The 23193-nt window shown below is 38.4% G+C and overlaps 2 protein-coding genes, 3 long non-coding RNA genes and 1 pseudogene across 5 annotated transcripts; 2 read left to right on the top strand and 4 right to left on the bottom strand.

Annotated features, from left to right (window-relative positions):
• Positions 1-562: 562 nt before the first annotated feature.
• Positions 563-3068, bottom strand: LOC106323274 (uncharacterized protein At3g43530-like). The gene is made up of 4 exons (XM_013761422.1): positions 2742-3068; positions 1817-2539; positions 1573-1740; positions 563-1465 (listed from the first exon to the last, which is right to left on the bottom strand). The coding sequence occupies exons 1-4, from the start codon at positions 3066-3068 to the stop codon at positions 563-565; spliced, it is 2121 nt and encodes a 706-aa protein (XP_013616876.1).
• Positions 3069-3714: 646 nt separating this feature from the next.
• On the bottom strand, positions 3715-6545 carry LOC106319975. The gene is made up of 10 exons (XR_001265657.1): positions 6444-6545; positions 6237-6382; positions 6013-6138; positions 5106-5932; positions 4839-4989; positions 4703-4750; positions 4434-4623; positions 4198-4337; positions 4041-4114; positions 3715-3959 (listed from the first exon to the last, which is right to left on the bottom strand). It is a non-coding gene; the product is annotated as an uncharacterized LOC106319975 (long non-coding RNA).
• Positions 6546-7477: 932 nt separating this feature from the next.
• LOC106319980 lies at positions 7478-9073 on the bottom strand. Its single transcript, XR_001265659.1, has 3 exons — positions 8987-9073; positions 8389-8481; positions 7478-7903 (listed from the first exon to the last, which is right to left on the bottom strand). It is a non-coding gene; the product is annotated as an uncharacterized LOC106319980 (long non-coding RNA).
• Positions 9074-11808: 2735 nt separating this feature from the next.
• On the top strand, positions 11809-12612 carry LOC106323273. Its single transcript, XM_013761421.1, has one exon. The coding sequence runs from the start codon at positions 11809-11811 to the stop codon at positions 12610-12612; it is 804 nt and encodes a 267-aa protein (XP_013616875.1).
• Positions 12613-18537: 5925 nt separating this feature from the next.
• LOC106319969 lies at positions 18538-19518 on the top strand. Its single transcript, XR_001265656.1, has 2 exons — positions 18538-18790; positions 19255-19518. It is a non-coding gene; the product is annotated as an uncharacterized LOC106319969 (long non-coding RNA).
• A 423-nt stretch (positions 19519-19941) lies between these two features.
• On the bottom strand, positions 19942-22722 carry LOC106319959 (annotated as a pseudogene).
• Between the last annotated feature and the right edge of the window lie 471 nt (positions 22723-23193).

The following is a 23193-nucleotide window of genomic DNA, read 5'->3' as shown; positions in this document are numbered from 1 at the left end:
ATGTGTCCGGTCCATGACATTTGTCTACTATCTGTTGTTGTTGTTTGCTTGAGATTATGTTTGAGATTCAATTATGTTTGCTTGAGATTATGTTTGCTAAGTTGAAAGTGAAACTTATTAAAGTTTTCCCTACTCTCTCTCATTCCCGATACGTTATATTCACGAAGTTAGACTAAGTTGAACGTGAATCTTACTAAAGTTTCCCCTACTCTCTCATTCACGATCTACTAATTATGTTATATTCACGAAGTTAGACTAAGTTGAACGTGAAACTTACTAAAGTTTCCCCTACTCTCTCATTCACGATCTACTAATTACGTTATATTCACGAAGTTAGACTAAGTTGAGGGTGAAAACTAAGTTGAGCGTGAAACTTACTAAAGTTTCCCCTACTCTCTCTCATTCACGATCTACTAATTACGTTTGCTTCACGAAGTTAGACTAAGTTATAGATAACATAAGTCTTAAATACCATAAGTTATAGATAACATAAGTCTTAAGTTATGAAGTTAGACAGAATTCACTCCGTCTTCAAGCACATTAAAACAACAACATACGAAATTCACTCCGTCTTCTGCTTCTTCTGGGCTGCGTCCTCCTCAGCTGCCTTCTTACCTGCTGCCTTTTTATCTGGTGTCTTCTTACCTGGTGCCTTCTTACCTGGTGCCTTCTCAGCTGCTGTCTTCTCAGCTGCCTTCTTACTTCTTGTACCAACGGGACTAAACCTACTTTTCGCACGAACTGCTTCATTTCCATCATCCTCTCTTGGCCTCTTCTTTTTCATCTCTAAACTTCTCTCGAACTCCGCTGCATGTGCATACATCTCTGCATCAGTGTCATCCATGTCACCATCGCCCCCCTGATTTTCATTTGTAACATCCTCGATGAAACCACCATCTTTACTGTCACTACCATCCTCTTCTTCCGACTCTTTATTGTCACTACCATCGTCTTCCCCCGACTCATCATCCTCACTACTATCATCTTGGTCAGTCTGCTTTTGAGGGGCATCTTGGTCCGCCTGCTTCTGAGGGGCATCTTGGTCTGCCGGCTTGTCACTCAACCTAAGACTTTTCACCTCCTCTTCTAAAAGAGCTAGCTTATGCGACAATGAAGTGACTTTTTCGTTCATTTCCTTCATAGCCTCTCGGACTGCATTCATAAGCCGACCTTCCATCGCTTGAAAAGCAGATTCAGGAGTAGCTCCAGTAGCCTCTACCGAATCTGCATGAGCCTGACCAGATTCTGCATGAGCCTGACCTTCATTACGAGATGTACGAGCCTCAAAATCAATGCCGAACTGTTCTTCAAAGAAAACTTGTTTCTTCCCTTTCCGTTTTATCTTCGTCCAACGATCAACTGCTGCATCATCGTCGTCATCGGCCCAACAACTTTCCTTGTCCATCCATATGGTTTCCAGAAGTTTCTTCTCAGCTGCTGTTGCTACCAAGATACTCTCAATATCCTGTGGCAAAAACACAAAAAAACATTAATTATCTTAGTTTCACCAAGTTTTCATAAGTCTCATAAATCCCTTCTCCTTAATTCGACTACACATAAAACATCAATTACCTTTGTACTATTACCAATTTTATCATTCACAGCATTCAGACTGAATTCCCTGGTTCCACTTTTGCGTTTGTACTGCATCTTGCACATCCGCGGGCAACCACTGCGTGCACCACTCACATTTTCTCGGAAATGGTTCCTCAAGCTTGGAATTGCCTCAAAGGCCAACAACTACGGACACACAACAAAAGGACATTAACATCAATTAAACAATAACACAACTAATTAGAAGAGAGCTTAAGAATACCTCCAAAAGGATAGGAAAGCTTGTAAAAACCCAAATCGTCGGTGCAACCCCATCACATTTCTCCAAGAAGGTAGAGACATCTTTCAAGTTATGTTCGAATGCATACCGTCCCCAAGGGAACGTTTCACACGCATCTAGGTCATCAACAACAGTCATGAAGAAACTGTCCACAGGTGATGCTCCCTCACCACTCTTTCGGCCTCCGACGAGGATGCTGGCTAAGAAGTACATAGCAGCCATCTTCTTACGATCCTCAGATGGCTTTGATTTCATTGCCAACATCTGCATCTCCAGGTCAGCGTATGTTACCCTTTTCCCTTCAAAATACTTGTTCATGAATGTTGTACCACCCAACCTCTCATGGTTGGGGGGATACTCATGGCAGTATAGTTCAGAAATGAGTTCTAATTCTCTGAGAGAGTATCGGATTGGGACGCCATTAACAGCAAACCATAACTCATGCTTCTTCGCAACACAAGCTGATCGCAAAACGAGAACCCACATTCCCATCCACTTCTGCTTTCGGTTTTTAATATGGAAGAAATGTTGGAATTGTGGGTGCTCTATGAACCATTTCACCTCCTTCTCTTTCAGGATCGTTTGTATATTTCTTATCGCATTGTCAATGTAACATTTTCCTGAAAGCTTTATAGACTTTTGATACTGGCTTGAAGGAAAGTGCAACTTCAGCGGTCGCATTCCTTCTTCTTCGTCATCAACAAACTGCACTCAAGTGAAAACCGGATCACGTACTACATCTTACAACCATCAACATATAGTTTCACAAAGTTGGACTTAGTTCAGCCAGCACTCACTTGAAGTTTTTCTTGGTTTCACTAACTCTAAATTCCACTTAGTTTTCCACACTTACTAATCTTTCACTAATCATCTTTCTAGAGGGAGTGTTTTCAATTTGAATACTTACCGACTCTGCATGCGACTTAGTATGTCGTACCAATTGGATCGCCCTTTCATCAGCTTCTTCGTCGTTTTTTCGGGGCTCCATTTCCTCATCCCCTTCTTTGGCCTTATTCTCTCCTTCGTCTCCGGCTTCCTTCTCTTTTTCTCTTCCGTCTACTTCTCTTGATTCCTCATCTCGGGGACTTTGGTCGGTTCCCGGGGCGACAGATTTGTCGATGGCTTCTCCGGATAATGTAACCATAGCCATAGACATGTCCTCTCCTCCTACACTAATCGAGCCGTCTTCTTTTGCCTTCGGATCATGTCGATTCAACATGATTTGGGTTTTCATTCTCGATTGAGATTCACAATATTCATTCGCAATTGAGTGAGTAGGGTTTTCAGAATTCAAAATTGAGTTCTGAGAGACAGATTCGACGGTGAACTTTATTAATTTTTACTAGTTCATTTAAGTAATATTCTTACTTTTCACCGTCTTTTCAACCAATAAGGACAGAGAGGGGAAATGTATTCGGGAATTAAAAGAAATTAAAATTTTCGGGAACTGGGTATCCGATTTTTTTGGGTCGGTAATGGGTCCGGGTTCGGATAGTCCTTGGTAGAGTTGTAATTATCTAAGTTTCTCTTGCTTTCTTCATCTTTTACTAAATTTTCGAATTAAAATAAAGATATATTTAATTCAAAATCCGGTCAGTTTCGGGCAGGAATATCTCGGCTCTCTTTTTTCGGGCAGGAGTACCTGAGCGTTTAATTCGTAGTTGTTGCCTTGGGTCTTTTGGTTCTTCTCCTCGATGGACCCTATTTTGTTGACCCTTGGTGTGAATCTGAGGCTGTCTAGATCCCGTCTGAATGTGATATTCAGTTTCTGCAAGAGCAGTCAAAACATGTTTACTTGACATCCTGATGATAACCATTCAACTTGGTGTTAGTTAAACTTTGTGATATTTTGTAGCTTTCATGGAAGACACAGGGAACATCTGATCAATAACACACGACTATAAATAAGTTCAAATCCATTGGCACACACATGCACCTCTATAGCAACGATCAATGGCTACAATTTATAATAAAATGAAAAAGCAAGCAAATCAGTATGATTGTCTATCTAAAAGAAAGACCCCACTACCCAAAACAAAAACGATCACACCCTTGAATGGCTTTTAGTAACTTATCCCTAAGTTGCTCCTTTGTAGAGTATCTTGGAAGGTCTAGTTGTTTAGCACTGCAATAGAAAAGAAATGAATTAGTTGATAGACAAGGTGTAAAAAAAAAATTAGATGTATAAGATATATTTCTTTTAAACCATGTATGTCCAGCAGGTAGACGGTTAGTAGCCCCACTTCTCACGATAGTCAGTTCCAAGCCGTCTGACGGGACCTGAAAACAAAATCAATTAAACAACAACAAATTCCAACTAAAGACATCCAATGTTTATCCTGAAATTGATCATTTCACCGTACCCGTTGTGTTCCAGTGACGAAGCCAAGAAATTTAGCCTTGTCACTGTGCTCGAAAGACTCTAACACCTCCCAGAACCATTGAATTACAACATCATCTCCTACGTAGTTCACATAGATTGCTGTTTGTTTCAAAGCCTCAACTATAAAAGAAAGAAAAAAAGAAAAAGAAAAGTCAATCAATTAAAAATATGAGTCAATTGAACACATAAGAATTAAATATAAGAGTTCAAACTTACCGTGAATAGTAGGCATGCCACTCATAGCATCCCTAAGCTCTTCGGCGTTGAAGATTGCGGCATTCTTCTGTGGGATAAGTTCATGGAAACCTTTGAGGAAGGCCAGGAGTTTGTCGTCTATAGCTCCTGTCATAAAGTACTATGCCTCCTCTTCAATGTACTTTTGAACACTTTCTTTGGTCACCATGGTCTGTCAAAATGAAAAGAAAAATAATCAGCAACATTTTGAAATTAAAGAGAACTAAAAAAAAAATAGAAATGTATCATACATCATTGTCACGAAACCACAAGCCGAATGACTCTATCACTTGTGGGTTCTTCTCACAAAAAGAAAACAAAAACAATACAAACATCAGTTTCACGAGTAATCAAATTGAATGTTAAAACATATACTTCAACTCAAACCTGCAACAGTTTTTCCCACTCGTTGAACAGTTCATGATCCATAGTCTTCATGTCATGATATGTGATGTCATCTCCAATCATGTGTTTATAAAACGAAGGAGTGAATGTACGTAACATCCATGATGTTATTGGATGACAATGCAAACGCCACCTACAAAGAACATTTCCCAAAGTAGAGAAGATAAAGCAATGAAAAGGCCATCATATATTACCTAAATAAAATCAAACAGTTAGAAAGGTCAATGTATATATATATATATTAATTACCACACAGGCCGATGAATGTGTAGTACGAAGGGTGGACACGAGATTGAAGGTTTGGCTGATAGGTCAGTGAGCATTCAGCAGCACTGAAAAGCTCGGGTTCTTTTGCATCTTTAGAAATTAGATTCTCAGGTTCCAACGCATCTGCCTTATTCCTTTGAACAATTAAAGCCTTTGACAGCAGTTGAAACCACTCTCTAGTCAGACCATTTAAATCAATGCCTTCCTCACCGTGAAAGCTCACACGTATACTGCTTCTTAAATCTAACGTGTTGCAGTTTTCAAACAGATGGTAGGACTGCCTAAACACGTGATCTCCAGTGTTGGTTCGAAATAGCTTGGCCCATCTTCAAAAACCTTTGCCTTGAAATATTTCCTTTTGTTGGCGAAATCAATCACTTCTGGCGTCTTCCACAACAAAGAAAACGAGTTGTCCAGCAGATAAATATCGTCTCTGATGAGTTGATTCAACATAATCATATGAGGCTCTGCAAACTTGAGATGATCTTCCTTCGTAATCTCACAAAATCTAAAGAAACTTTTGAAAACAGAAAGAGGCGAAGAAGTTGCTTGACCACTCAGTTCATCAATTGCCTCACACACTAACTTCCAGACAGGTTGTAGATCCAGGTTCAGCCTCACAAGGTCTTCTTTTTTTAATCAGCAAGTCTAGAAGATCAAGTATTTTCCAATAGGTCACTGAAACATCATTGATCAAGGTTCTTGCCATTTCTGAGAGTTTTTGAATGAAAAAATCCCGATGAGTCTCATGTGACCTGCTCAAAACTTGCATGACCTGTCGAGCTAAGTTGAAAAGATGTCTTGGTAGCCTGTCAAATGAGGAGGAGGATGGTGTTATAAAGAACTTATTAAAAAAAAAAAGACTTAAATAGATCAGGCAAACATTTACCTGTCCTTGCGGAAAAAAAATGCAAAGATTTTGAAGATCAGAAGGTTTCAACTCATCCAGAGAATATTTACTGCTTTCATCTTCCACCTTTGCATGACTGAGCACTGATCCTAGCAAATGCATGACCTAAAATAGCAAACATAAAACAGAAATTTAAGATGTGGACGAATGAGTTAGAGGCTGTAGTTCCAGGAGAAATGGATTTAAACTCATTCAAAACATACCAGCATCATTAGCTCTTTGGATGGCAGATTGAGCAGTTCCAGGAGAAGGGCCAAATCTCGTACTAAAAAAACTTCCAAAATAGGGTTACTACTTATAATCAAACGCCTCAACAGAATAAGCACCCAGGAGATCACCATTTGATCACCTGTGATAAGAAGCAATAGAAGTCAGAATACTAAAACATTTGATACATTGACAAGACTCACTTGTTGAGGTTTTGGTCTCTGCATGAAGCACATCTAGCAGAATCCTAGCGAAATGTTCGTCATTCTGCTCCATGAGATCAGAGAGAAGGATCTGTGTTTTGACCAGTTGCTGTTCATTGACCGGAGCTCGTAGAAAAAATCTCATAAGTATGATCAAATCATCAGAGGAGAGAAGAGGTTGATGTTCCTTCACAAACAGAGAAATTTTCCGAAAGTTAACGGCTAGTTTAAGATCTGAAATACTAGAAGCAAAATTAAGAAAAGAGAGGTCATCTTCATGTCTTTGTGATGGATGAGAGATGATTACTTGTTCCTTTGCGTTCGCCAGTCTTGTTTCCAGCAACTTAGAATGTGTGTTCAGATGAACTCTATCTATAGTGGGTTTCCACTTCGAAGGCCCTGTTTGACGAAAAGTGAAGAGGTTTTCTCGGTTCCCATCTTCGAATTTTATGGAATCAACATCACAGAGTATGAGTTGAGATGGACTGACTGTATGATCACCACTTTCACGGCAAACCTTGGATATCAAGTTAAGAGATCGTAAGACATGTTCAGAAAACAGGAAAGCCTCACTGTCCTTGGGGTCAACTAGTTTAACCATTTCAATGAGAGACTTCACTAGAGGCCGACCTATCTTAGAAAGTAGTGTTTTGTTATCACCATCCACTTCCTTACGGACCAGCAAGATTTTCTCCAAAAACATATAGCAATATGAGCAAACTTTCTGTCAGGAAACAATGATGATTCCAAAAAGTCAGATAAAACATTTGAAAGAGCTTCCATGGAGCGTCTGCACACAGCGAGCAGAAACGATGAACCTTTTTCAAACAATTCATGTTTACAGCCTATGGTAGGAGATGTAAGAAGCAAGGCACTACGAATGATATTGTACAAGATTCCTTTGGAGAGAGTTGAAGTTGATATCTCGGTGTCTCGATGGACAATAACGCCCACTGAATGGACATAAATGAAACAAAGACCTCCCAACAAGTTGAGAATGACTGTTGCTCCCTCGAACTTCTGCTCCGCAAATAATTAAGGACAAGAGTACGTCTGGAGCACTGTGGTGAAGTTGGAAGAGATTGTTTCATGTCTTTCTGAACATTCTCCAGAATAAACTCGGATTTGGTTGTTCATTTTGTTCTTTGACAGATCGATATAAAACTCATCCATCGCGAATAAACTGAGCAGCTAGATCCCGTCTTTTTGTTAAGCATGCACACATCTGTAATGCAAGCTTCCTTATACCCTCTGGGGTTTCCTTCTTTAGACTGACGTTCAATCGAGACTTCTTTTGCCCATGTATCTCTCCACAATTCTGTAAATAGAGAGGTAAGAGCTCCCTGAAGCTCAGTTTCCTGGTTAGTATCTAGTTGTAGAGTACTGCTGCCAACACTATTTGGTGCAGACAAGATATTCTCGACTTCTACTAAGGAAGCTTGTAAGGAATGCATCGTCTGCTGTGAAACAAAAAATACCAAATGAGTGCGCTAAATGGCGTAAATGTCAAATTGAATTAGAAGGTAAAGAAACTGGTACAGAACATCCAAACATAAACACTTAAAACTTAGACATTCAAGCGGACTATATATAAATTACAAAAATAAATGAATGTGCTAAAGAAAAGCAGGAATGGGGTAAATGTCATAATAGAGTTAGAGCTAAAATGATTCAAAACAACTAAACATAAACACTCAAAACTGTAACCTCGACATTCAAGCGGACTGTACATGAATAACTGTTAAAAAATAAATCCGGGAACAGAGGACTGAATGAATGTACTAAAGAAAACCAAGAACGGGGTATATGTCATAAAAGAGTTAGAACTAAACTGATTCGAAACGACTAGACTTAAACACTCAAAACTTTAACCTAGACATTCAAGCCGACCATAACATGAAGCGATTACAAAAATAAATCCGGGAAGAAAAAAAAAAAAACATACCATGAGGGGTGTGGCAAAACCTGTGATGCAGATTTAGCGATTGCTGAAATTCTAGCAAGGAACCGCGGCGATTTTGAGATATTCCGGTTGAAACTGAGATTTTCCAGGAAAACTAAAAACATATGAATATGGTGAAGATAAATAAAAGCAGAAGTGGAAATTAGTATTTGCAGTGCAGGAGGAGCTAGCTGGAAAATGGTGAATACCAGTGGCGGAGCCACATGCATCAAGATGGGGGCCACTGAACCCAACAAAACTTTGAAAATTAGTGTATGTTATTGAATTTTAATATGTATGCCCCCGTTCAGAAATTTTTTTTGACCCCATATCTTTGTTTAACCATTAAACCCATTTGAAAATTTAGAAAAAAACTATTATATTTAAGTCTACTTAATATTTATGCCCCCGATAAAAATATTTCTTGCCTCAGCCACTGGTGAATACTGAAAAAGGATAAAAGCACAAGTAGAGAATTAATGCATATCAGTATTCAAACTTGAGGGTTGAAATGTTGTTACACAACCAATCTCCAAGAACTTCCCAATTTGGAAAATGGTTAAAATGAAGAACCAACTTTAATAGTTTACGGTTTACTTACGAGAATTCTTGAGGAACGGAGGGAGAGTCCGTGGTTTGTCCATGTTGGTCACCACCGGTGTATATTGGCCATCATAGTTCATCGGAGAGCGCCCACGGCAATTCATGGGAGACTGGAACTGAATGTAATATTGCTAACAGATGAAAGCAAAACAAAACTGAGAATAGCAGAATCGTTATATTTTTTTCTTGACAAAGAATAGACATAGAAGTTGTGGGACTTGAGATGGGCCAGCATGCAAATTCCCTAATTACGAGGTGCAATATTCATTTCCCGGGTTTCACGCACGTGTCAATCTGCATGAAACGGTCACAAATGTTCGTAGTAAATTTATACTACTATTTACGTTGAAAGATTAGGTCAACAGCAACTTTCCTAAGGAAGAGATAAATGGTAAATTCACCAAGATATTTACACCAAAAAAAAAAAAAAATTCGCCAAGATTTTTACGGTCTTGCCAGAACTAGCTTAACTAATGTATGTATTCCCCGTTAAAGATCAGAAAATTGTCTAGTGTAAATTCCTCGTTTCACGTATAAAGCTCGTGAAATTTACATCTTAAAAAAAAAAAAAAATTAATTCTTAATCACCAGTATTTTATATAGTCTGATTCAAAAGCCCGTATTATCGCATCTTTTTTTTATACAACAAAAAAAATGAAAAAGCTAAGTACCCTCTTCTTTCTTTTTATAAGTATAAAAGTTAACGAAAAAAGTTTTTTCTTCTCTCATCTAGGAGGAGCTTTTAGTGACCATTTCCGATTTCCTTTTAAGGTTTCGCTTTAACAATAGCGGCCTCAGAGTATCTCCATTAGTGAAATTTGGGGGAGAGGGAGGGGGCTCGAGAAAATTGATTATTATTTTTTTTTTGATTTTTTTTTTAAAATAAACATAAAAATAATCGAATCAATCGTGGGCCACCACGTGGTGTGGAGCCCGCGAAACAGTGTGAAACGGGTTTGCAATGAAAGACTTCTGCAAGACAGATTCAGGGTCCATAAATATTATAATATATTTTTATTTTTTGGAAAATGCGAGAGATTGGGGAGTGAACCCCTAATGGGGATGCTCTCATGCTGTTTGTCGAAATTTATTTATTTCCGTCGCTTCTAATATCTTCGAGTTTGCAAGTTCTGTATCTCACTTCAGATCAACCAAATGAGCGAAATTTGGCCCTTTTTGTCCTCCCTTCGAACTCATCTCATGGTTTGGTTCTCAATTCAATTCCACCGACAATTTCTACAGCGGGATTCTGTCATATGCTCAGCGTTTCAAATTCTCTCTCAGAAACCTCCGGAAAGTTCCGTCTCTGACATTTGAAGTGGACGGTACTCTAGTAGTCCAAGCCCCACCCTCAGTGATCCTCCAAGCCTCAGAAACATGGAAGTACCACATTTTCTGCAAATTTCATGGTCACATGCCCTTCTCAGACAAGATCTTCTCGGATCTGAAACTCCCTATTTGGCGGAAGAAAGGAGATATCATCATTCGTACAGTCTCGAATATGGCGTGTCTCATTTTCGTTCCATCCGTTCAGCTACGGGAGTGGGTTCTTGAGGTTGGCTATTCATAGATATCCAATTTTCCTTTATCATTATACCCATGGACTCTTGATGTGTCTCTGGAATCAGAAGATTTGGAGACTGCTCCAACTTAGGCGGTATTGAAAGGCATTCCTCCCCAGTTAAAATCGTTAGATGGTATAAGCATTATCGCCTATAGAATTAGTCAACCAATTCATATGGAGAAGTCCATGTTGGATCCATTTCACTTTGGTGATACGAAGGTAAAAGTGGAGATAACTCTTGACGTGCAGCCGTCGTCAACAGTGATAGTTCGTGACTCTCTCGGATACTCAGTAAAGGTAGATGTCGTCTATCCTAGATTTCCTCCTCAGTGTTGTAATTGTGAGAAATTTGGACACTTGCTTAACTACTGTCCTGAACCACTACTTAAAAAAAGGTTTCAAGAATTTTCCCAAGACTCTCCAACCTCCATGGAGAAAATGGGAAGCCCAATGTCTCTCAGGTAGCAATAAAGGATCCCGAAGTGATGTTAAAAGGGTCCGAAGAGGTGGTACGGGAGAAGGTTGAAATTGTTTATATTACTCAGCAGAAAGAAGCATAGTGTGAAAGTTTTAAGGGGTACTAGCTCGAAGCATAGTGAAAAGTTTTTAGCCACCGTTATGATGCTTTCAAAGAGTTTTGTTCTTCCTCAGAAGTCTATTATTCAGTTGAGTGAGGAGGATCTTGTTGAGGGCTCCAAGCTTTCTCCAGAGGAGAGTATCGGTTCAGGGTTTCAGTTGAGAGTTGTTCCTCCTGTTGAGGATAATGAGGCATCGTTGTTGCCTTCGCTAGCAGCTGTTAGGCATGCCAGGAAAAATCTGAGGCGGCAAGATCTTCTATCATGTGCATCTCCTACTGTAGTGACTTCTCAGTTGTTTTCTTCCATCCATGGATTATCTTCGGGTGGTAGAAATCATCAGTTCAAATCTCATTTTCTGGAGTTTGTAAACAATGAAGATTTTTCATGGAATGTCAGAGGGTTTAATAGTCTTTCTCGGCAGAGGGTTATAAAGGATTGAGTTACTAGTCATAGACCCCTTATCGAAGGTATTTTGGAGACGAGGACACATATAGTATTTGCAGTCAGCCTTTCCAGGCTGGAGATCGGAGTGTAATTATTCTTTGTCGAAGTTAGGGAGGATTTGGGTGGTATGGGATCCCTCCATTTCAGTGGTTGTATATAAGAACTCAACTCAGTTTGTGTTATGCGGAGTCTTCAATCTCGATACTTCCGAGAGTATCACAGTGGCATTCATCTATGCCTCTAATTGTGAAGTTCAATGGAGACAGTTATGGAGCGACCTTTCAGAAGTGTGTTCCTCCTCCTATGTTAGCTCGTATCCTCTGGGTGCTTACAGATGATCTCAACCAGATTCTGTCAGCTGATGAGCATTACTCGATTGTGCCATACGATCTTCCTCTGAAGGGTATGGAAGAGCTGAGGTCTTTTCTCGAGTTTAATAACCTCTCGGATGTCAGCAGTAAAGGTACCTTTTATACTTGGTCGAACGAGAGACTAGAGCATCCCATTTTACGGAAGTTGGATAGGGTGCTGGTGAATCAATCTTGGCTGAGCAAGTCTCCAGAATCAGTTGCAATATTTGATCCTCTAGGTGACTCTAACCACTCTTCGGCCTTGATCTCATTGTCCCCAGAGGCTACCTCAGGCAGAAAAGGCTTTAAATATTTATCCTTTGTGTCTACTCATGTGTACTTCTTTCCATTCCTAAGAGAGACTTGGAGCAATCAGAATATGGTGGGTTCTCAGATGTTTATGTTTGGACAAAATATGGGAAGGCCAAAAGAATGTTGCAGGCGGGTTAACAGAGAAGGTTTTAGCAATATTCAACAAAGAACCAAGGATGCGCTTACAGAGTTAGAAAATATTCAGAGATCCATGCTCACGCAGCCGGATGAGAGTTTGATCAGAGCAGAACATGAGGCTAGGGAATCGTGGTCATTCTTTGCTTCAGCTCAAGAAAATTTCTTCAAACTCAAGTCTCGAATCAGATGGTTAAGTGAAGGTGATGCTAATACTTGGTTTTCCATAAAGTTGTCATAGCCAACCGGTCTTGAAATGCTATCAGATTCTTACGCAATGCGAGCGGTATCAGGATTCACAACATAGAACATATCAAAGAAATGATAGTGCATTTCTTTAAGAATCTACTGGGCTCAGCTAATGGAGATGTCTCTCCTTTTTTTAGTTGAAGGCATTCGTCAATTACAGCTTTTCTGGTGTTCCGCTACTCTTTCCGAGGCTTTGGTTAGCATTCCCTCCAATGTGGAGATAAAAAAATATGTTCTTCTCTATGCCTAAATGTAAGGCGCCATGTTCGGACGGTTTCCTAGTGGAGTTCTTTATTGATGCTTGGGATGTTGTCGGGGAGGATTCTCTAGCTGCGGCTAAGGAATTCTTTATTTCAGGAAGACTATTTAGAAAGTTCAACATGATTGCCCTTAACCCCAAAGTCATTGGCGCTGATGATTGTCTAAATTCAAATTGGTTTCTTACTGGTCAACGGTCTATAAAGTGATGGCTAGAATTCTCAAGAAGCGGTTAAAGATGTTTGTCCCCGAAGTCGTGTTGAACAATCAAGTTGGCTTTGTTAAGGGCAGGTATCTGTGCGAAAACGTCTTACTATCTTCGAAGCTTATCTCGGGGTTCCCTAAGTAGGGTCCCATTACCCGTGGGTGCTTGCAAATCGACTTGATGAAAGCATATGATAATGTTAACTGGAATTTCTTACTCAATGTTCTTGCGTTAATGAAAGTCCCAGAGGTGTTTATAGCTTGGATCAGAGAGTGTATAACTACTCCAACCTTCATTATTGCATTAAATGGAGAGTTGTTGGATTGCTTTCCAGAGAAGAAGGGGCAGAGGCAGGGGGATCTGATTTCCTATCTATTGTTTGTGGTGGCGATGGACATTTTGTCTAAGGCATTAGATATAGCATCAATGAATGGCCATTCGGTGTCCAACCTAAGTGTGGGGCTCCACTCATTACCCATTTAAGTTTCGCTGATGATATTCTCTTGTTCTTTGATGGAATATAGAGATCCCTCCAGAGCCTACTCCACCTTCTCGATGAGTTCTACGAAGTCTCAAGTCTAGGCATCAATCATGGAAGATAGCAGTTTTCTTTGATGGTGGTGATTTTCAGAGAAACAAAGATATTGCTGATGCTTATGGCCTCAAACATGATTCCTTCCCGGTCAGATACTTAGGGGTTCCCTTACAAAAAATACTGAGGAAAATAGATTATCAGCCGCTCGTTTACAAAATTTATTCTCGACTTTCCTCATGGACAGTTAAGCATATATCCTTTGCAGGGCGGCTTGAGCTGTTAAAGTCTGTTATCTACGCTACCATTACCTTTTGAGCCTCAATGTTGTTATTACCAAAGGGGTATTTAAGGAGGCTAGAACAACTCTATAATGGATTCCTATGGAAGGGAGCACCTAGCGGAGCAAGAAGAGCAAGAGTAGCTTGAGAGCCAGTGTGTTCCTCCAAGAGATGTGGAGGACTGGGCCTCAAGAGGTTTGAGGATTGGAATAGGATCCTTGGACTCAAACTGATATGGCTCTTGTTTACGTCTGCGGGTTCTCTGTGGGTCTCGTGGGTGAGAGTGAACCTTATCGGTACTCAAAATTTTTGGAATCTCGACTTTTCTCAGTATGGAAGTTGGGTTTGGAAATCGTTGTGCAAAATCAGGGAGGATGCTAGACTATTTGTGGTATGTGAAGTGGAATCTGGAATTACAGCTAATTTCTGGAAGGATAATTGGACTATGATGGGTCCTTTAATTGAGATTGTTGGAGAAACGGGGCCAAGAATCGCAGGCCTCAGTAGAGAATCTGTTGTGAGGGATTATATTACTCAAGGGGGCTGGTGGTTAACGAGTTCTAGAAGCAGGAACCCTATGTTAATGCTCAGACAATGTCTTCCCTCTCCGGAAGGCATTTAAAGCTCAGAACAAAAAGATATGTTTCTTTGGAAGATAGGCAATGAGGCGCCGAAAGTCACCTTCTCCACTTCCAAGATGTGGGATCATCTCTATAATCAAGGTTCAGTGGTGGGGTGGCATGAGGCGGTTTGGTTCAAGGGGATTATTCTTAAGCATGCTTTTCTCACATGGGTCTCTGCTCGTGACAGATTACCTTCGAAAGATAGATGATATTGTGAGGTTTATCAGTTCCGAACTTGTGTGTGTTGTGCGGTCAAGCACCGGAGTCGCCCCAACATCTCTTCTTCGACTACAATTTCAGTACTCAGGCCTGGTCTTTTTTTCTATTCATGCTGTGATCTTTCTCCTCTTTCATCATTTGAGGCAGGTCTCAGATGGGTTAAAAAGACGCCGGGAAATGCTAATGTTTCGTTAATCATCAAGCTTGCGTTCTAAGCTTCCATGTACTTCATATGGAAAGAACGAAATGCAAGGCTTCACTCAGATTGACTCGTCCGGCCTCTGCTCGGGTTGCTGGCATCTCTATCTAGATTAGAGCCAAGCTTGATATTCTCACTCGCCGGTCAGCTGGTCGGCCTCCTGTAGTCTTATTGCTTTTTACTTAGTTTACTCACTTCTAGTTTTTAGTAGTAGTAGCAGGGGCAGAGGCAGCATAAGAGGAGGGGGTCAGCTGACCCCACTACTTTTAAAAAAAAATTGAGCTATGAGTGTGCGTAGAATGGAAATGCTATAGTCTTGTGGTTGAGTTTGAGAAGATTTTAAAGATAGAAATTGAGCTTTGATTTTATTCATTGTTCCTATGTTTTTTAAAAAAAAAATCTAAAAACACAGAACACTCTAAACAAAGAATCAGTCATTGTACAAATGTTTTTTGTTTGAATAAATTCTTACATTCAACAGAAAAAAAAGTGTGATTAGAGTACATTTGTAGTTTTTGTGGTTGATAAATTATGTTTTTGATTTTTTTTTCGATTCTGGTACAAAAAATTTCTGACTCCCCCACTGAGTAATAGTATCTATTTTTTTTGTATGCAGATCCCTCATGGTTGAGAATTTGTGCTGTAATTCTGTTTGGAAGTTGGTAATTATACGGAAAAGAAAAGACAACAAAAAAACAAAAGTTAACGAATCAATGCTTGCTGCTGTCATGCGCAAGTGGGGATCGCACGTGGTGTCGGCACAAGTATCATCACTAGTGATAATTAGTGCATCTATTGTCATGTAATCTTCCAATATTCTAAACGAACAAATATTTACTTGTATGTGATTTCGGCTGAAACATTTCTTTTTGAGATTTTTCCTTTGATTTACAATAATAACGTCACTCAGAACATTATAGAATAGTCTTAATTACTGTAAATTAATTAGTAGTATCAGTCATATATAGTTATTAGCTATAAGAAACACTTTCACATTTATGGGGTAATACAACGGGTACAATTCATATTTCCTTTGTTTTGTTCTTTTAGTGTTCTTTTTTTTTTGTTTACAAAATTTACATTCTTCACATTATACTATTTGGATCAATATACGGTACTTACGATTGTTTAATGATTTTCTTAATATTATATCAGAATATTAGGTTCAGTAATATTATGATAGCTAATATAGTAATATATATATATATATATACATAATATTAAATATCAAGATAGCTATGATTAATTATACTTATTGAGACAATATTGATCTTAAATTTATAGTACGTTTGATTTTAAACGGTCTGCGTAAATGATCAGATAGTTGAGATTAATTGTTGGGGTTCACCCAACTATAATCAAAGTTTGAAGAACAATTAGGGAACAATAAACAAAACAAAACTTGCCTTGGTTCTAAAATGTAATGCTAAGTGTTCACATTCGCGTACGTTAAAGTATTCCACTAATAAAAAAGTATTCCACCATACTAACAACCTTCGCTTCTAAAATGTAATGCTGGGTGTTCACGTTTGAGTAAAGTATTCCACCACTAATGAAAAAGTATTTCGCAATGAGAAACATTGAATCTGCTGTTTCCCACACTCAGAGTTCGTCTTCATTACTTTGTGACGGCTGAACTAATATTCCGTTGACTTATAACCGAATATTTAATGTCGCTACAGTGTTACTAATTTCATGGTAAGATAATATCAGGAAAAGTAAAAAAAATCAAGGAAAGGAAGAGAGTGATCGGTTCATCGATTGGGATTTACTTTCAAGCAGATGTCTCACCTTTTTAAACTCGTTGAAATACGCTCACACCGCGTGTCACTTTACCATTGCTTCAAATTTACTTTTCATGATTTACCTTTGAGATACTTTTATTCACATACTTCCGATGTGGGTATGTCCTCTTTTCAGCACACCTTTCTTACTCTGATTTGAATATGGGGTAATAAGAGAAATAACCAGTTAGACGTTACAAAATGATAGAATATTATGTGTCAGTGTGTCAATATACTCTTATTATACATATACATATACAGGGCCGGGCCTAAAAATTTCGGATCCAGAAGCAAAAAAAAATATTTTGGCCCATTATCTAAATAAAACATGAAAATATTAAAAGGTGGTTCCCATGTTATTCGAACCTATAACCTCCCGCTGTTACATATCTAACTTTTGCCACCAGAACTAAGGGCAACATTATCAATAGGTCCCCAAATGAAAGTCTCCAAATGAATAGTACAAGGACTCACAGGGACTCACCTCATTTGTCCCTTATTTAGGGACTTTTTCTCTTCTTTTTTCCTCGGTCCTGATGTTTTGTGGCCCCTCCCCCTCCTTAGGAACCCTTAAGGGACTAACCGATAATGTTGGCCTAAAGAGAAACTTCACTTATTCTTAGCCCCTAAAATAAATATTTTTTTGTTGGCCCCAAAGCCAATGCTTGATCTACTTAGTATCAGGCACGGCCCTGCATATACATATGCTTACATAATAATAAGCTTCAGTAGACACTCAGCTTCGTCTCTGGATGATCATCACTAGGAGAATCCACGTCACACCTTGATCAGATTCAACAGTCTCAGTCTCCTTGATAACATAGAGCGTTTTCTACCTAACCAAGTCTTCACACGTCACGTCAAGACACAACTCTCGGGATACTGCTTTCTTTGGTTCTCTTTAGATCCACCGTTATTTTTCTTTCCATTCACATCACAGCGACCAAGAGCCAAATGCTGCTCTTTGTGCAACAGATCTATGTATTATTTCTAGAATATTAGTATTTTTATATGTATATTTATAAATTTTGTATAATTTTTAATTTATGTATTATTTTTAGAATATTAATATTTTAAAATTTGTTTTTACGAATCCGAATATCCATGGATAATATAATATCTAGACGGATATCTAAAATTTGGATATCCATAAGCCACAAATCCGGATCCGAATATTAAATCTACGAATCCCGATAGATCCGGATCCGGATACCTTAAATTTTCCGAATATTCAAATCTGTCCATGGCCTAACAATCGGTATGAAAAATGCTTTTATTACAAGCAAATGACCAAATTTGCTTTTTATACTAATTTGAGCACACTGTGTATTTTCATGGCTTGATTTTTTTATTTTTCCTTTCATAATAAATAAAGGGCAAATCTCCAAAATAGCACATTTCTAAGTTTATATCACAAAAATAACACTCAAAAACTAAAATGACCAAAATAGCATTTTATTTTTTGAAAAATTTAAATTTTTTTTATTTTTCAAAATTTGAAATCTTATCCCCAAAATCTCAATTCTCAACTCTAAACCCTAAACCCTAAACTCTAAACCCTAAACCCTAAATCTCAAACCCCACCCCTTAACTCTAAACCCTAATGTCTACACTAATTTACTATAGTGGTATAAATATTTATTTTTTTCTTTTGATAAAACATTAAGTGCTATTTTTGTGACTTTTGACCTTAAGTGCTAGTTTGAGAACAAAAATTTGATTTAGTGCTATTTTTGTCTTTTCTCGTAAATAAATCAAACAACGTCTTCTTTTAGAAAATTACGAAGACAAGAATACAAAATATAAGAAACTTAAAACTCATTTTTATTAGGTTTGTTAAAAAGAACCCCAACTTTCTCTCCCGATGCGTAGACTGCATCCCTTCCGTTTCGAGCTCTCTTGTGGGGACCGGCGTACGGCGGCTTAGATAGTGCTGGCGTCGGTTTCTTGTTGTGTGTAGTGTTGGTTTTTAGGCTTTGCTGTTTTTATTGGTGTAGATCTGAGATTCCCGCTGGTCCTCGTTTGATTTGTTGAGTTTGAAGTCTTAAAGGGCAGATATGCTTCGATTGGTGAGGGTCTTTATTGGTTTCGCCAGATCTGTTGATTTGCACTGTTTGGCTGTTCATAGCCTGATTTCATTGGTCCTTGTATGTCCTGTTTTGGGGCTTTGATCGCTCCTCTTCTCAACGAGTGGTTTTTGTCGGGTTTTATCTTTTCCCTTGTAGTCAGGTTTAAGAGTTCTTTATGATTAGTGTTTGACAGATTCTCCTGCAGAATTTATCTCCTATTGTGGTGGATGCAATGATTTCTTGTCGATTTGATCTGTTCTTGACTGTATTGATGGTGGTTTCGATCGACGAGGCTTAGTTTCTTGTGGAGTTTTATGATGGCTTCTATGTAGGTTAAAAAATAAGACGTTATGGAGTGCGTCGTAACCGTATCTGAAAGATGTGGTGGATCGTGAAGCGGTTCTTCTTGTCGGGTTATGAAGTCTTGGTTCTTGGTTACTAATGGGGATGTTATCGTTTGGCAGGCCATATGCAACAGCGTTAGATCCGGGTTAAGAAAACTTGGAGTCTGGATTACTAGAAGTGGATGGAATCGTTGGGCTTGCCGAGGACAACATCTATTAATCTGAATCATTGCTTGCTGCTATAGGTTTGGTTAAATGCTTGGAGTTGTCATAGTCTTTGAGTAGATGGATATGTCTTTTGTTCCTGTTTTAATTGCAGACTATAGTATCTATCCGTGTGTTCGATTTAACTTGTAAGTTGCTCCAGAGTGGGTTTTAGCTGTCTGTTCTTTAGGCTCTTGTCTCTTTCGCCAGCTTATGTACTAAACTATCTTATGAATGAATTTAATTTTGGAAAAAAAAAGAAACTTGAAACTCTTAGAATAGAATGTATTAGTTATTATTACTTTAGATTTTTTCAACTAGAAATAAAAATTACAAGGATAAATAAATAAATATAAACCATTATATATTTTTTTAAAAAATTTATGTAATGAATTGTTTTTTAAAGAACGTTGGTGGTTCTTTCAACGCAAACGGAAAAAAAAAATTACTGTATGATCTAAAAAAAAACAAATTATATTCATTATGTTCAAGTTAAAGTATTTTTTTATAAATAAACTTAAATATTTAAATTATTTTATTGTAAACTGAGCAAACCCCTAGTTATATATAAATAAGGTGCATTCAATATGAAAATATGAGAAATTAAATAAAAACTACAGCTTGAATATGATGATAAAAACAGTATATCAGTAACTGGAGAATCGCAATATTTGAAATAAGGCAACAGTACACACCTGGTTGGATTAGGCAGACCTAATCACAACACTGGAGAGAAGCTATAATCTTATTTATGCTTAGAGAAGCTACTAAAGACCTCTTTTACCAATCAATCAAGCCAGGCCGTAGTAGACGCCTGCGGCCTTTTGGTCCTTGTCCTCGGCCGACCCTAATATGTTGACCCTTGGTGTGAATCTGAAGGTGTCCGTATCCCGTCGGAACGTCATATTCATTTTCTGCAAGAGCAGCCAGTACCGTACATGTTTATTTGTCTCCCTCCTTGAGGATTCCTTAAAGTATAATTAAGTGACTTACCTTCAAGAAAAGGTCCAACCCTGTGACACGTGGGTATGGAGACGAAGTAGCAAACTTGGCTGATGGTGTTCTTTCAGCCAAAATCACTTTGTCAGCTAAATAGGCAGCCATCAAAAAGTCATGCTCCACAATAACAGCGGCTCTCCCCAGCGCGTAAAACGTGCCGCCTTATGGCCATTGCAGCTTTGATTCGCATATCTGAGTCCAAATACGCACTTGGCTCATCGATCAGATAGACATTCGCGTTCTGTAAAAAAAAAAAATCGTTTTCTCTAAGCGCCGTGAGCTACTATTTATAATTAATGTTAAAACTGTAAAAAGCCAATACTCACAGTTGCGAGACAAAGAGTTATGGCAACCCTCTGCGTTTCTCCAGGCGAGAGTGTGGCCACTTTCCGATCCAGCAACGGGTAAATCTGAAGCGGCTTCATCACATCTGATACAAACCGACTATGCATTTTTGCAATAGGACGTTTCCTTTCTAGCAATAGTCTGACTGTACACTCACTCCCCAACTCATTTTTTTGCGGTTTGTATGACGGCAAAAAGTTTGGGCGCCACGGTTGTACAGCTACTACCTGGTCAGGTGGCAGCAAATCGGCCTACAGTTGTAGAGAGAAAACTTTGTTAAAGAAACAGACGATGAAAAAAAGGCATTTGAATATAGTACTCTACCAGCATTCGGATGAAAGTGCTCTTCCCTGTACCGTTATCTCCCAGCACTAGAAGAATCTGGCCGTCATCAAATTCCCCTCCTTTCACTTCCAGCTTGAAAGGCGTATGAGTTACAATCATGCTAGGATAAGAGTATATATCTACTAAAGATGATAGGGTAATTGTCGTGATTGTCGTCGTCAGCAGTCCTAGCAGCCTTAAAAAGGAAAAGACAAAACTATCAAAGACGAGAGCCAGACCAGGACCAGGAATAAAATCAAGCTTTCACCTCGAAGATGAGCGGTTCACCCCTGATGAGGTTTTTTTCTACGGGGTCAAACCCACGCAAGTAATGTTCGATTCCTGCTTTGACATGCCAGCCCTTTTTAGCAAAGACGCCATATTCTCCTGGTTCTCCATACAGACAATACATGTAATCCGACACATAGTCGACGACACTAAGGTCGTTGTCCACAACAATCACGTAGCTACAAGAACAAAGAGTTATCTTAATACACTCGACACAGGAAAGAGATTCGAAGTTCAGAAGATATGAGAGACCTGTCAGGGCGTATCAGCGAGCGTATGAGTTGTGCAACCTTGAATCTATGATGCACATCCAAGGAATTTGATATTTCGTCAAATATGTACACATTGGCTTTCTGTAAGAGAGCGATAGCGAGAGTAACCCTCTCAAGCACTTCAGCAGGCACTCGACTGAGCCCGAGGCGCAGGAACTTGTTCAACTCTAGAGCCGATCACATATCTCCTCGAACATATCTCTCTGGTCGAAATCATGAAGCAGCTTCTCGACACTGCACCTTTGGCCTATTAGAAAGTCTGGGACTTGTTGTGGCTTAAAAACGACCTATCAGACAAGTCAGTCGTTCTTGGTTAAAAACTAATCCTTGAGGGAGAAAAAGTACACCAATATCAAATAACCTTCAGGTTCATGTTTAGAATCTGGAAGTAGCGTTGAAGCTCAAAACGATGGAAGTGAGTCCAAATTTCTGGCCAATCCGGAGAATCCTGGCCAAGAGGAAGGAAGCAGAATAATCACACATCCGGTAACAAGCGAGAGAGAGAGAGAGAGAAAGTTTACGTCAAAGCGGCCAAAATTGGGTTTGAGTTCCCTAGCCAAGACTTTGAGAGCAGTGGTCTTCCCGACACTGTGAGGTCCAACTAATCCTAGGACCTTTCCAGGAACGGGAAGTGGAAATCTACACGTTCATCAGACCCAATTTAGATAAATAATATTAGTGAATGATAGAACAAACTAACTAACTAACAAACCACCAAACCTGTGCAGTTTAAAAGAATCTGGCCCATAGCTGTGGATTGTATCTTTATCCAAGTCCTTTGGAAGATCGACAATCTTCAGAATAACGGCTGGTCCCTCTACAAAAGTCAATTATTATTTACAACCCATACGTTAATCAAAGTGTCAAAAAGATCGACAAATCTTCAGTATGAAATGAGATCAAAAGGTACCCATGCATTCCGGCTCGCGCTGGTCTCGATAGTCGCTACGTATCCTACCTGCCATCCCTGGAAATGAATGAACCACAGTTAAAACACATAAGCTTGAACTGAACAATCTATCAACACCGAACTACTGTTACAATGCTAGCAATTCATAATCACTACCCTTGCAATTCGAACCTAATTGAATTATTGTTACCTTAGCTTCAAATACTGGAACGAATTTGGAATTTTCTGAAAGAAATTAGGGCTTGCTTCCTCTTCTTTTTTTTTTTTTTTCTTTTTTAGAGAAATTATTAATTTTTTTTAACTAATAAACATTAATCTATTTATATATACTATTATTTTCTAAATATATATTTTAATATATATTTATCATGATATTTAGAGTATTTAATAAATAAGTAGATATTAATAATTAATTTTAACAATATCTACCGATAATATCATACTTACATTTATCTTATATTAAATTATATTATTATTTAAATTTCTATCTTAATATATTTATTAATCATGATATATAATATAATTAATAAACATTACTCTATTTATATATACTATTATTTTCTAAAAATATATTTTAATATATATTTATCATGTATTTAGAATATTTAATTAATAAGTAGATATTAATAATTAATATTAACAATATCTACCGATAATATCATACTTACATTTATCTTATATTAAATTATATTATTATTTAAATTTCTATCTTAATAT

This window comes from Brassica oleracea, chromosome C2, assembly GCF_000695525.1.
Source record: "Brassica oleracea var. oleracea cultivar TO1000 chromosome C2, BOL, whole genome shotgun sequence".
Classification (NCBI taxonomy): Eukaryota; Viridiplantae; Streptophyta; class Magnoliopsida; order Brassicales; family Brassicaceae; genus Brassica; species Brassica oleracea.
The sequence above is the reverse complement of the archived record's forward strand: the minus strand, read 5'-3'. Positions and strand labels throughout refer to the sequence as shown.

Coding starts and splice junctions, on each gene's coding strand:
- LOC106323273 (XM_013761421.1), top strand. CDS start 11,809: ATGCCTCTAATTGTGAAGTTCAATGGAGACAGTTATGGAGCGACCTTT.
- LOC106323274 (XM_013761422.1), bottom strand. CDS start 3,068: ATGAAAACCCAAATCATGTTGAATCGACATGATCCGAAGGCAAAAGAA. Junction 2,540..2,741: donor CTAAGTCGCATGCAGAGTCG/GTAAGTATTCAA, acceptor ACTTGAGTGCAG/TTTGTTGATGACGAAGAAGA. Junction 1,466..1,572: donor AAATTGGTAATAGTACAAAG/GTAATTGATGTT, acceptor TTTTTGCCACAG/GATATTGAGAGTATCTTGGT.